The following is a 13,755-nucleotide window of genomic DNA, read 5'->3' on the forward strand; positions in this document are numbered from 1 at the left end:
CAATATGATGATGATGAGTGTTGTTTTACGAGACCAAAGATCAAGGCCAACAATGCTTGCTATTCACTTTATCCCAACGTTAGGTGAAGAAAAGTGATGTTATAAGACCCAAGATAAACTTTGGCTTCCTAGATCCTTCAGTGTGTGTGGCTTAGAACTTCACTGTAATGGGGACTTTAAAGAAAATACTGCCCTGCACATTCCATACAGATATTTGGTGCAGTTCTAATGATCTTCATAAAAATCATATCACAGTTCCTCGTGATCAGGAACAACATTACCATCCGGATAGTTAGCAACTAGCAGCAAACATTATACGAATTGTCTACCGCCAGGTCTGCTTTTCTTGTCAAAGGAGATTCACTGTCAGAAACCAGAGTCACAGTCTGCAAACAAATAAAAATTAGCAAATTATTTATTCCAATGAATTGTTCATTTTAAAGTACTTTTGGCAATGTATATAACTAAAATGGTATAGGTGATATGTTGACCTTATGGACTCAATTGCAGAAGAACTAACTATGATCAATAAATATAATTGCATAAGACTAATTTCATGTTTTTTGCCCGTATTGAGCTTACTAATATTAGTTACAGTTTCTTGTTATTATATTATTTAATAATATTATAATATTATAATAATATTATTTAATAATAATTATATAATAACAAGAAACTGTAATTACAATAGAGTAAAATAATATATTATTATTGGTCCACCTTTTCAATACAAAATGAAAATTACATAGGGACTAGTTTCGACCTAGTAATAGGTCATCATCAGCCTGAAGTAAGTCAAAGATCGAAGAAAACATAAACAATGTAAACATAAGTACAGTCTCTTTAAAGGTACATACCAAGTGGGAAGTTGAGTAGAGATATATGAAAAATAATAACTCATCCAAATTGACGAAGCACTGAGCGGAATTTATGTAAAGTTCGGTGCGCCGTATATTATAAAAGACCACTGTGCACTAAATGATGCAATAGAGAAGAATAGTAGGTTGAATGCTGGCTTCTTCTTAGCTGTTGTATAATCGAAGAAATTTACGTCGTGTTTTATAAGGTATTTTATAAGGTAATACATGTATTTTGACGTCTATCAATACCTTATAAAACACGACGTAAATTTCTTCGATTATACAACAGCTAAGAAGAAGCCAGCATTCAACCTACTATTCTTCTCTATTGCATCATTTAGTGCACAGTGGTCTTTTATAATATACGGCGCACCGAACTTTACATAAATTCCGCTCAGTGCTTCGTCAATTTGGATGAGTTATTATTTTTCATATATCTCTACTCAACTTCCCACTTGGTATGTACCTTTAAAGAGACTGTACTTATGTTTACATTGTTTATGTTTTCTTCGATCTTTGACTTACTTCAGGCTGATGATGACCTATTACTAGGTCGAAACTAGTCCCTATGTAATTTTCATTTTGTATTGAAAAGGTGGACCAATAATAATATATTATTTTACTCTATTGTAATCACAGTTCAATACGGATCTATCATTATGAAACTTATTTCTTTTAATTAAGAAACTGTAACCAATAAATATGATGTAAGGCTTTTCAGGCATTTGTTCTATCAATCAGCGTTTCGTCTTAGGTCTGACACTAGACTCATCAGAGTGGGATGTGTCAGACCCTACACACTGACGCTGGGGTGTATGCAGGTAAACATGCTCTATTGGTGGAAACTTAGAATTTCCATTCAATAAATATGGGTCGAAAGGTTTTCTTAATCATACCTCAGATGAACTCCAATCCATATGAAATGTCCTTGGATGAAGACTTAATAATACCTCTCTAAATTTTGGGGTAGAAATCAAAAATGCAATCCTCTTCCTCCTCCTCCTCCTTTCCCCTTATCCAGCTCCTGCTGGATCGGGGCATTTATAGCACTTCTCCACCCACCATTACTCTTCCATCATTCTGTCCCAGTCCAGGTTTCTTCATCTTGCACTTCTCTTTATCAAATCGATCCACCTTGTTCTGTCTTTCCCTCGAACTTCACACCCATCATCTGTTTTGGTACTGTTTTCTCTTCCATCATCTTTACATGTCCAAACCGCCTTAGTTTATTCCTATCAGTTCACTCATTTAGGTTTTCCATTCCGACTCCTTTCTCGTTTCTCAATCTGTCTTTCATTGTCTTTCATATCATACTTCTTAGGTATTTCATTTCACTGCCTTGAATTTTATGCTCCTCCCTACTTGTCACTGTCCAGCTCTCAGTGCATAAGTCAATAAGGGTGCATAATACACTTTGTACATTATCTTTTTACACTTCCTTGTTCCAGACAAGGTTTCTTACACTCTGGTAGAATTCATTGCCCTGTTGCACCCTCTTGCTAATCTCAATGGAGAGCCTTGTATACTGCATTAAAGGGAAAAGGCATATAGGTCCTTACTGTTCATAGTTAAATAAACCTCTCCAAAGTTATCCACTTGGGTGTTGGTAAAGATTCTGGAAACATTAAAAGAAGCCACATCTCATAATGCATACTGTGATTCTACTTTTACTTCATTTGCTGATCAAAAATGACTGCCTTTCATATATTTCAGCATGCTTAGAGAATAGGTAAAAGGCACAGGGTGCTAAGTTGGGTGAATAGGCAGGATGCTGAAACACAGAAGTTTCATGTTTGACAAAGACTAGTAAGAACCAACGTGCAGCTGCCTGCAGCCCACAAGTGAAACATCACCCAATACCGCTACAGTTGATAATTCAGTGCTACATCTGTCAGTGGTAGAGAAGGCATATGACTGTCCGTAGAAACAAGATATGGGGAGCTATGAGAGCAAAAGCAGTAAATGAACAGATATTGACAAGGGTGAAAAATATGTATGATGGAAGCGAAAGTTGTGTTAAAGTCGGAATCGAACATCACTACTCAAAATGCGAGGTACTCAAACAGAAATCCACATTCATTAACTATAAGGGTAGCCATGCTGCCTTTTTTCCAGGTTGTCTATACATTAAGTTGGCAATCTGAAAGAATCGGATTAAACTCGCAACACAAACAAACAATACAAAACATACCAAAACGACTGGACCTGAACATCCTAAACATACAACCTCATACCAAACACAAATCCAGAACAACAAATTACAAGTCCAGAGCTCAAAATGTTAATCTGCCATAAAATTATTAATTATAATAATTATACCGTAATAAACCATATTCTTGCCTGGTGGCCATGATCATTAAGGCGTTGAAGTCTAAACGGTATGACACCTTGGTTAGCCGGTTCGAGTCCTGTTGGTCGAAAAAGATTTACCATCAGAATGTTGGCCGGCACACTAGGAGAGGTGGTAGTATACAATTTCTAATCATGAGATTGCATGCCAAAAGCCTGGATAAAATTTTGAACCTCTCCGCAGTGCTCATACGGAGTGAGAACACATGACGCTGTTGATGGTGATTCGTCCGTCAGATGGAGACGTTAACCTTGAGCAGACCCCTCGGTGCTATTCGACAAGAGTAGGCTATGTGCCGGCACTGGGTTTCACCCTCTTCCTTCTTACTATCACATATCACGTCATTCATTTCATCTCATAACTCTTCTGATGACGTTAACATTAGGAAGGGCGTCCGGTCATAAAAACCTACCACGACATATTCATCTCACCTCATACCCGACCACCGTAGAGAAACGGGACAAGGGTTGGACAAACAAACATACCATAATAAACTGCAAATAGCTCACTACACCAAGTCAGTACTGTCAGGTCATAGCATGGGATACTGTATGCTCATGATCCTGAGGAGATTAAGTTCAACAGGAAACTATACACTGTAAAACACACTAACAGCACCAGAAGAGGAACACTCTGTCCATAGAGGCCAGAAACCTAGCCTTCCCCGGCAGGGCAGAACTCATAATCCTGGAAAGAACTAGTGGTTTATCAGGGGTACACCACCCCTTAACTTTTGAATCCTATTTCGCAGGAGTGTTACATGGAGAGCATATATCTGCTATGCAGTAGAACCTCGATTATACGTTCCCTGAAACTATGTTTTTCTGTATTATCCGTTCAAATTACATGGTCCCGCGAGCATTTTAATTAAATTACGTTGTAAAAATCCTGCATTATCCGTTCCTCCAAGAAACGATTTCCCATATCAACCGCCCAGAAACTTCAGCCCCATCAACAATAAATCCTCGATCATGCGTTTTTCAAGAAATTGTATCTCACGAAAGGTCGGCTACAGCATACTTATGGATCCTGGTGTTAACGTCCCATCATTGCGGTAATTTGAGCAAGTACTATACCGGAAAAGCGATCGGCGGTGAACTTGCACCGCATTTACATTGTTTTAGAGAATCTAAATCATAAAGCAGAAAGTGTACACAACAATTGGAAGGAGACAGAGTACATTTTGACAGCTCTACTTGAATATGGAACAAGCTTCGTCAAATGTTCGTACTTGCAAAACGTCTACATTATGTCCAGGTTTAGATGTTTATTTTTTTTACTTTTTTTAGTGTATCGCCGCATAGGTTTTCGGCATTTCACTCAGGGCACTGTATAGTCACTGAGCTTTCAGGCAGGAATCGAAACTGCTCCTTCTTAAGTAACACAAATTCAGTATTTTAATATTATCGTATACGATTATGTTATCACCAAGCGCAATAGCTGCAGTCGCTTAAGTGCGGCCAGTATCCAGTAATCGGGAGATAGTGGGTTCGAGCCCCACTGTCGGCAGCCCTGAAGATGGTTTTCCGTGGTTTCCCATTTTCACACTAGGCAAATGCCGGGGCTGTACCTTAATTAAGGCCACGGCCGCCTCCTTCCACTTCCTACGCCTTTCCTATCCCATCGTCGCCATAAGACATATCTGTGTCGGTGTGACGTAAAGCAAAAAAAAAAATTATGTTATCGAGACCAGAACCGATGTTACTCCTTACATACATAAAGGCATTGGTCCTAATGTAAGACTGGGAATTTCACGTTTTCGTGTTAAAATGTAATAAAAACCGCAGTCATTTTATTTGAGCACATTACATTTAAAAACTTTGCATCATTTCACACTCGTACCGACTTGTACAACGAACGCGCTTTCCAGCTGAGCTCAAGTTTGCGAATAACCGTAAATTTGGAAGTTTTGATGATATTTTTTCTCTTTCCAATTTGATTGTGATTAGTGACGGACAGAATGGAATATAATGCATTAGAGAACTTGAGAATTGATACATTCGAAACCATATTCTCTAGTTCAACATAACCAAGCAGAATGGCGTGTATAAAGCTTATTTTAATTGTAAAAAGTTATATAAAAGAAAACTTATTCATGCCAAAACTTTAGCTTGTGAAAAATATATTGAGAATGCACCCAACAAATGCAAGGCGGCATGGGATGTTATAGTACAAGAAAATATCCCTACTCGAACTCAAAACACATTTCTCGATCCGGAAGAACTGAATAATTATTTCTTAAACTCTGTAAAAGGGGAGATCAAATTAAGGCAACAGGTACAGCTGCGAGTGACTTTCTTCACAATCAATCCTCCCGCCGAAACACTTTCCATTGGGTTGAAATCACATCTGATGAAGTAATTAAAGTTAGCTTAAAAATTATCAAACTCTAAGAGTATGGATTGTTATTGGTTATCTAATTACATCATCAAAAGAATAATACATTTGATTTCTGAACCTCTAGCTTTTATTTTTAATAAGTGTTTAGCATTTGGAGTTTTTCCTGATCTACTTAAAATTTCTAAAGTTAATCCAGTCTTTAAAAGTGGCGACAAAGACTTTCTTCAGAACTATCGTGCAGTCTCAATTGTTCCAACAATTTCTAAAATATTTGATTCACTTTTGTACAATCAACTTAGCAACTATTTTGAAACTTAATATCTCCTATCTGACTGTCAGTTTGGGTTTTGACAAGGTAAAGGTACTACTACTGCTGTTCTTGAAATTGTTAATCAGATATTAACAGCTTTTGAAAACAAGCAGGCGATCTCTTTGGTGTTATGTGATCTAAGTAAAGCTTTTGATTGTATTAATCATGAAATTTTACTTGCAAAGCTTGAGATGTATGGTGTCGAGTATCTCTCGCTGAACATAATTCATACTTAAATAACAGATATCAGTTTGTCTCAATTAAAAATACGTATTCCACATTGAAGAAAGTCACAACTGGTGTGCCACAGGGCTATGTCCTCGGTCCATTTTTATTCATTCTGGCAGTCAATGATTTACTGCAAAATGTCAAATGTCATGCTCTTATATCATACGCGGACGATACAACGTTAATTACAAAACACCAGAGCATCTCAGGTTTGCATCAGATGTCACAGGAAGCTCTTGCAACTGCAATGCATTGGTTTTCATCCAATAGGCTGTTGTGCAATCAGGATAAAACTCAATTTCTCACACTAGGATTATCCAAAGATATTGAAAGTCAGTCAGTCAAACTTTTGGGTTTTCATATTGATGCCAAATTGAACTGGGAAACACACATTGATCATGTTTGTAAAAAAAATATCACGAGTGGCCTATTTGATATGGAAATTCAGGGATTTAGTTAGCAGTGACTACCTTCTTCTTCTTGAGGCGCCTTCTCCTAGCGGAGGTTGGCGGTCCACATAGCCAGCTCTGGACGTGATGTTGCAGCATGGAGAGCATCTTCTGAAGTGCAGTTGTGCCATCTTCGGATGTCCTTCAGCCATGAATTCTTCCTCCTGCCAACAGACCTTTTCCCCTGTATTTTACCTTCAATGATGAGTTGTAATAGCTGGTACTTCTCGCCTCTCATAATGTGACCTAGATATTGGATTTTTCTTTTTTTAACAGTAAGTAATAGTTCTTTTTGTTTCTTCATGCGATGAAGGACTTCGTCATTTGAAATTTTCAGCACCCACGGTATTCGGAGTAGGCGGCGATATAGATACATTTCAAAAGCATCAATTCTTTTTTTAAAACAGCTTTCACATCCAAAGAGAAAAATGGAGAATACATAGCACCGAATCATTCGCATTCTTAATTGCACACTTAGGTCCGATTTTGTAAATAGCTGTTTCATGCTAAAAAATTGCCTCCTGGCCTGTTCTATTCTAGATTTTATCTCCCTCTTGGAATCACATTCCTCATCTAGCACAGTACCTAAGGATGGCAGATTTTGGTCTCTTCCAGTCACACATTACTTATGGACTGTTATTATGGGGGCATTCTTCTTATGTATATAATATTCTTCTAATACAGAAAAGGGTTGTCCGAACAATGTGTAGGGCTGGTGCAATTGACCATTCATTAAGCTTAAAATACTGACAATTATAAATTTGTATATTTATATATATCTTTGACATATGTTAAAAACAACATAAATGAATTCAGTACTAGGGAAAACATTCACCTTCATAATACTCGGGGTAAAGCAGACATTGACATCCCAATTCACAGGCTGTCAAAAACTGCTCACTCACATAAAATCAGTTGTTAAAGATTATTTAATAAATTACCACATTCTGCACGGTCCATTCCTTTAAGTAATTTTAAAAGAAAAATGTATGATTGGTTAATAGAAAATACATTTTATAATACCTCTGAATTCTTAGAAATGCATAATGTTAGTATTAAGTTTTAATAAAAGGTGTATGTTCATTTAGCCTTAGTAATATTAAGTACTATATTATCGGTTGACGAAGCCTATTTCATTGTATATGATCAATGGCAAATAAAGATTCTTGATTTAAAAAATTATGTAGGCCTAATTTACGCAGTACAAGATTTTCATAAACTGCCTACGAACAGTATACCGGTGACCAAATTACAATGGAAGATTTAAAGAAAAAGGGATTTCGCCATCATGTTGGATGCTTTTGTATCCAATGTGCTTTATTTCATTAGATTAGAGAATTAAAAACTACTTGAGGTCGAGTGTTGTTTGGCTTGGTGTTATTAGGTTTTTCGAACAGTTTGATTCATTCTACGATTACCTTTAATTGAGGCGCTATTTAATGGTGAGTTGGCGACCCCGGTCTAGAGAGCCAGGAATAATGGCCGAGAGGATTCATCACACTGACCCTGTGTCACCTTATAATCTGCAGGCCTTCGGACTGAGCAGTGGTCGCTTGGTAGGTGGAAGGCTCATTGGGGCTGTAGTTTGGTTTGGTTTAGGGGTGTTTGTAAGATTATAAGTATACATATTTTTTGTGATGTTTAGCTAAATTATTGATGGTTCATTCATTCTCGGATTTTCTGTTTTCCCGTGTTGTACATTTTTTTTTTTTTCCCCGTGGTCCCTCCAAAAACGGTAAATCGAGGTTCCACTGTATATTAATAAATGCAAATCCTCAAGCATGAAACATAACAGTCTACATTTAGGTCTACATATTAGTGAGGCACAAAGTAGTGGCATTGTTATCATGTTCATAGGAGGTAAAAGCAGCAACATGTGATACAGCATACTATTTCAACTGATGATGATGATGATTATGATAAGGAGGAGAAGGAAGTGGTTTGGAAAGCACAATATCAGATCATAAATTCCACTTTATGACTACAGACTTCTGATATGGGTCAGAATGGTGGAAGGTCATGAAAGACAAGAAAGAACAGCTACCAAGGAATTAAGAAAGGTTGTGATTTTACATGGCTGTCAATATTGTGATCATAGCCATGGTACCCCAGTTTTATCTGGAATCAAAACATAAGGATGTGATTTTTCATTTCAAAAACCCTACATGCAATGGTGGGAAGCTAGAGGAGATCACTCAGTTATCACACCCCCTATGAGACTAAGAGGTGATGAAGAGGGTTTAGAGTAAAGGCAAGGTAAGGGTGTATTCTGCCCGAAGGCAGGCTCGAACTTCCACAGAGGTGTGCCTGAGCCAGAGTTTACGTATGGTAGGGTGGCCAGTTTCTTGCCGCTCCTCCAGTCCCTTACCCCCCACCAACAGTGCATGGCAACCCATCCAAATCTTGACCATGCCCAATGTTGCTTAATTTCAGAGATCTCATGGGATCCGGTGTTTCAACACAGCTATGGCCGTTGGCAGGGTTTAGAGTGGAAGGTTGAAAAATGCCAACCAGAAATAAGAAATAATTCCAGGCTTGCTCAGGGTTCCATATAGATGAGACGTTGGGAACATTATCTAATATAAATATCTGATGCTGAAGGATCTTACCTTCCCAGTCCGACAGCTCTTGATACATAGAGATACAAGATCTTCCAGTCCCTCTATGACAGGCTGCTTGGAGAGTACACTTTTGGGAAGCACTCCATCCCCATGGGATACTGTATGCTGAATCACCTGCAAGCACATACAGAGGAGAGTCACAAAATATAATAACAACAATGGTAAAAACACAGAAATGGCATTGGAGCTTGACTTATTTTAACAGAGATGGGCATGGTTAGTAGATGTTTGCATTTTGCTTAAAGAGTTAGCTACTTTACATTTCATAACCTTAGTCAGGGTGGTTAGCCGGTTCGAGTCCCGTTGGTCGAAAAAATTTCACTATCAGAATGTTGGCCAGCAGTGTAGGAGAGATGGTGGTATATAATTTCTAATCACGAGATTGCGTGCCAAAGGCCTGGATTAAATTTCGAACCTCTCCGTAGTGCTTGTATGGAGTGAGGGCATATGACGCTGTTGATGGTGATTCTTATGTCAGGATACAGTTGGAAAAATAAAACGTGGGCTATGCAGCAACTGGTTCCGTAGTACTTGTGCAGGCTTCAAGGACGAAGGTGAACTCTCAAAAATTATTAAACAGAAATGGTATTGTAAAAAATGCTTAACAACGAAGTGCACAGACAAAGAAAGTGTAGCTAATGATACTCTGAACTTGGAGCAAATGTTCAATCTCCTGATGGAAATTAACAGTGAGGTGAAGAGTTTGACATCTGTTCGGGACACTATGATGGAATTACAACAACAAACAAAAATAATTGATGGTGACCTGGGAAAATTATTAAATCTAGCTCATGAGAAGCTCTTCTGATAAAACAGCAATATCAGATGATCGAGAATTGCATGAAGACAATAACGGAACTCAAAAATGAAAACTCTCTTCTCAAAAAACAGTTAGCTGATGCAACAATGCTGATCGATGATCTTGAACAATATGGGAGAAGGAACACTGTGGAACTTCATGCGATCCCGGAAGTTGCGAATGAAAACATAGTTGATATTGTTAAAACGGTGGGTCACAGTCTGGATCTGAACATCCACGATCAAATGATCGACACCTGTCATCGGCTGAAGAAGTCTCAACACCAGAATAATGCTGGAATAGTAGTAAAATTTGTTAGACGTATTGATAAGGACAATTTTATGAAACAATGAAGGGTGAAGAGGAATTTGAACACGGTAGACACTGGATTCACATTCAGAGACTCTATTCACGTAAACCATAGTTTAACAGCACTCAGAAGGAAGTTGTTCTCCGAAGCTAGAAAAATCAAGAAAGAAAAAATTATGCCTATGTGTGGTCAAGTGCAATCAGGTTGAAAAAGCAAATGGATGATAGACATGTTTATACAGTAAAATCAGTTGAAGACCTGGCCACTTTGTCATAAAATTTACGATGTCTATCAAATTTACCTTTTAATTATTTTTCACTATGTCTAGTAGCAAATATATTTCAATCTACTATCAAAATGTGTAAGGTCTAAACACAAAAAACAAATATATTTTATAACAACATATTATCAGCTGAACATGACATTGTCATCCTCACAGAAACCTGGCTGAAGGAGAATGTATACGATGGTGAGCTTTTTGGTAACAGATATACTGTGTACAGATGGAATCGAAAGTTTGCTAGAGCAGGTGGAGTTTTAATTGCCATGAAGGATTATTTAACCGTTAATAGAATTGAATTCAGAAGAGAGAATATAGAATATATTGTCATAAAAGTGTACATGGGGGCTTTACTTACTATATAAGTACAGTTTATTTTCTACCTAATTCTAAAATGGAAACATACTTGTCTTTTTACGAACTATTTGATGAATGTCCAGATATTTAATTTAATAGGATAATAACAGCTGGAGATTTTAATCTATCAGCAATAAGTGATAATCAATATGACCTAACGCAGGGAGGTCCCTGTTACCGGGCTCTAGCAAACTTTCTCTCCTATCACGACCTTAAATCAATGAACTGTGCTAAAAACCATAACAGAAGGACACTTGACTTAATATTGACCAATATGACTAATTTTAACGTTACTAAAAATGATTTTCCGTTGGTTAGTGAAGATTTTCATCATCCTTCCCTCTTTATAGATTTTGAAACTCTTTATAAAACAAATAAAATTAATAACCCTGAAAGAATTATGCACAATTTCTCAAAAGCAGACTTTCATAGTCTTTACAAAATGCTAGAAAGAGAAAAGTGGGATCATCTAAAAAACATCAGAAATCCTAATAAAGCTTTAAAATACTTCTATCACATTTTTGACAAGATACTGGACAAAACTGTTCCAAAACTGAAAATAAAAACCAGGAAGACATATCCACCTTGGTTTACGAAGGCAATTCTTGAAACCGTAAAATTAAAGGAATATTATCGGAAACGTATGAAGAATTCGGAATACAATAAGATCATGTTTAAAGAGACGAGAAAGCTTTCAAAATCATGGACAGAAAATGCATATTTCAATTAAAAATGAACGGAAAAATACATCAAACTCCAGAGTTATGACTTTAAACAGTGAACCTCTACGAAGCACTAAGCAAATAGCTGATGGCTTTGCCAAATATTTCAGCAAGGTATATGTAAGTAATAGTTACAAAGGTAATAATGAAGTAGGATCTCACATGAAAACAAACTCTTCACTTCCAGTGTTGCATATAGATGAAAAAGAATATATTCAGGCTATAGAGAAACTTAAATCTACTAAGTGGGCCAGATGGGATTCCTCCTTACATAATAAAGGGCTGTTCAGATATATTAATGCAACCATTATGTTATATACCCTTTCAAAACTACTCAAGTGACACAAAGAGGTTTTTCCTGCTTTGTCTTTGTATATTATTAAAACAACTTTTAATATTCAGTATTCTAAAACTGAACTTTTACAGTAATCACATGCTTTAAAATTTGGTTGTAATTTTCTATTTTCTTTAAATGTCAATGAATTATCGTGCAAAATAAGTAGTGTATTTATTTAGTGGGCAAAATTAACACAGTGACTCAGCTGTTGAATTTCCACTTCAAATTCTAGAAGACCCTAAAGTGGAATCATCAAGATTTCAGAGAACAGATTTGATCAAAACATAAAACGAGCCAGAATGGCTCCAGCTGTTATAAGTTGAAGAGAGAAAGGCATTTCTTGCTCACCTCACTTGTTGACAAGCCTTTATATTCACAGTAACCACACTTAAACGGTCGATAATGGAAATGCTTGTAGAGGTGGCGACGCAAGTTGCTAGAATTACATCTCATCACCTTTTGGCACATAGGACAACAGAATGGATAGACATCTACTCGCTGGGTACTCTCCTGTAACAAACACAACCAAGAACATGAAAACATACACTACACAGTTATCAATTTTTTTTTTATCTTGCCTTCATTACAGACAAGTATATTTTATAACATTTGGGTTACAACAACAACAACAACAACAACAACGACGACGACGACGACGACGACGACAACAACAACAACAACAATGTTATTGGCTTTACATTCCACTAACTACTGTAACGGTTTTTGGAGAAGTTTTGAATTCAAGTATGGTAATGTTTATTTTCATGCCATTAAGTAGATACCTTTTGAATGTCTAATTCTATTATACGAGTCTTTGAAGTGCAATAAAATGTCTAAATGTTACATATGTGTACAATAAAACCTGTATAAACTGGACCCTGAATAAACCAGAAATCTGCCTTTAACAGACTTTTTTCATGGTCCCGCTTTATGCAGCCTAAAACAGAACCCGTCCAACGAGGAAACGGAATATTACCAGTCCAGCGAGGGAATAATCTACTCTGGGATGATAAAATACCCCAGAGAGGAAAACTGACCCTGTTTCATATCTACTTCATTCCAATTCTCATCTATGGACTCGAAACGTGTACCTTACATAACAAGGCTACTAGTAAAATCCAGTCAACAGAAATGAAAATCATCAGAACAACAAACCAAAAGACCACGAAAGCCAAGATTAGAAAAGAACAAACAGCAACAAGGCTGGCATTAAAATACCTGTTACCAAGCTTTTAGGAACACACAGGCTACAATGGTTTGGACATATTATTAGGACGGACAGAGCGAGAACAGCAAGGAATTACTCTGAGAAATGAAAGGGGGAGGCCAGTACGGAGGCCAAGACATCGATGGATAGAGACAGTGAAATCGGAGGTCAACAAGAAGAATGTCAAGTGGGAGGACGTAGACGAACAGAAACTATACTTTGACAGGAAAAAGTGGCAAGCACTTCTACACCACAACTGGGAAACTGGAGCTGGAAAATGATAATGATGATACATACAATAGAAACGGCAACCGATTTCTGTTCTTCTTCTTCTTCTTCTTCTTCTTCTTCTTCTTCTTCTTCTTCTTCTTCTTCTTCTTCTTCTTCAGTAACCACCACCACCACCACCACCACCACCACCACCACCACCACCACCACCACCACCACCACCAGGCCCTGAAATTCTGCACTTCCTAACAGGAGATTACGTGTCTCAACATAATAGCGCACTTTCAACACAGTTGCCCTGTTTTTCTACCTGTGTAAGCATGCTGCTCATTCTGCAGCTCTTGTGTTGTACTTGTT

General features: G+C 37.3%; 1 protein-coding gene across 1 annotated transcript; it reads right to left on the reverse strand.

Annotated features, from left to right (window-relative positions):
• Positions 1 to 283: 283 nt before the first annotated feature.
• Positions 284 to 12,439, reverse strand: LOC137503176 (uncharacterized). Its single transcript, XM_068230668.1, has 3 exons — positions 12,312 to 12,439; positions 9,147 to 9,272; positions 284 to 386 (listed from the first exon to the last, which is right to left on the reverse strand). Exons 1-3 carry the CDS (start codon positions 12,429 to 12,431, stop codon positions 300 to 302), a joined length of 333 nt encoding a protein of 110 aa, XP_068086769.1. The 5' UTR covers positions 12,432 to 12,439; the 3' UTR covers positions 284 to 299.
• Between the last annotated feature and the right edge of the window lie 1,316 nt (positions 12,440 to 13,755).

This window comes from Anabrus simplex, chromosome X (assembly GCF_040414725.1).
Source record: "Anabrus simplex isolate iqAnaSimp1 chromosome X, ASM4041472v1, whole genome shotgun sequence".
Classification (NCBI taxonomy): domain Eukaryota; kingdom Metazoa; phylum Arthropoda; class Insecta; order Orthoptera; family Tettigoniidae; genus Anabrus; species Anabrus simplex.

Excerpts from the sequence above, each read along its gene's own strand:
- LOC137503176 (XM_068230668.1), bottom strand. The coding sequence starts at position 12,431 with ATGTGCCAAAAGGTGATGAGATGTAATTCTAGCAACTTGCGTCGCCAC. Across the intron at positions 9,273-12,311 it reads AAGGCTTGTCAACAAGTGAG|GTGATTCAGCATACAGTATC; the intron begins GTGAGCAAGAAA and ends ATGTGCTTGCAG. Across the intron at positions 387-9,146 it reads AGAGCTGTCGGACTGGGAAG|ACTGTGACTCTGGTTTCTGA; the intron begins GTAAGATCCTTC and ends ATTTGTTTGCAG.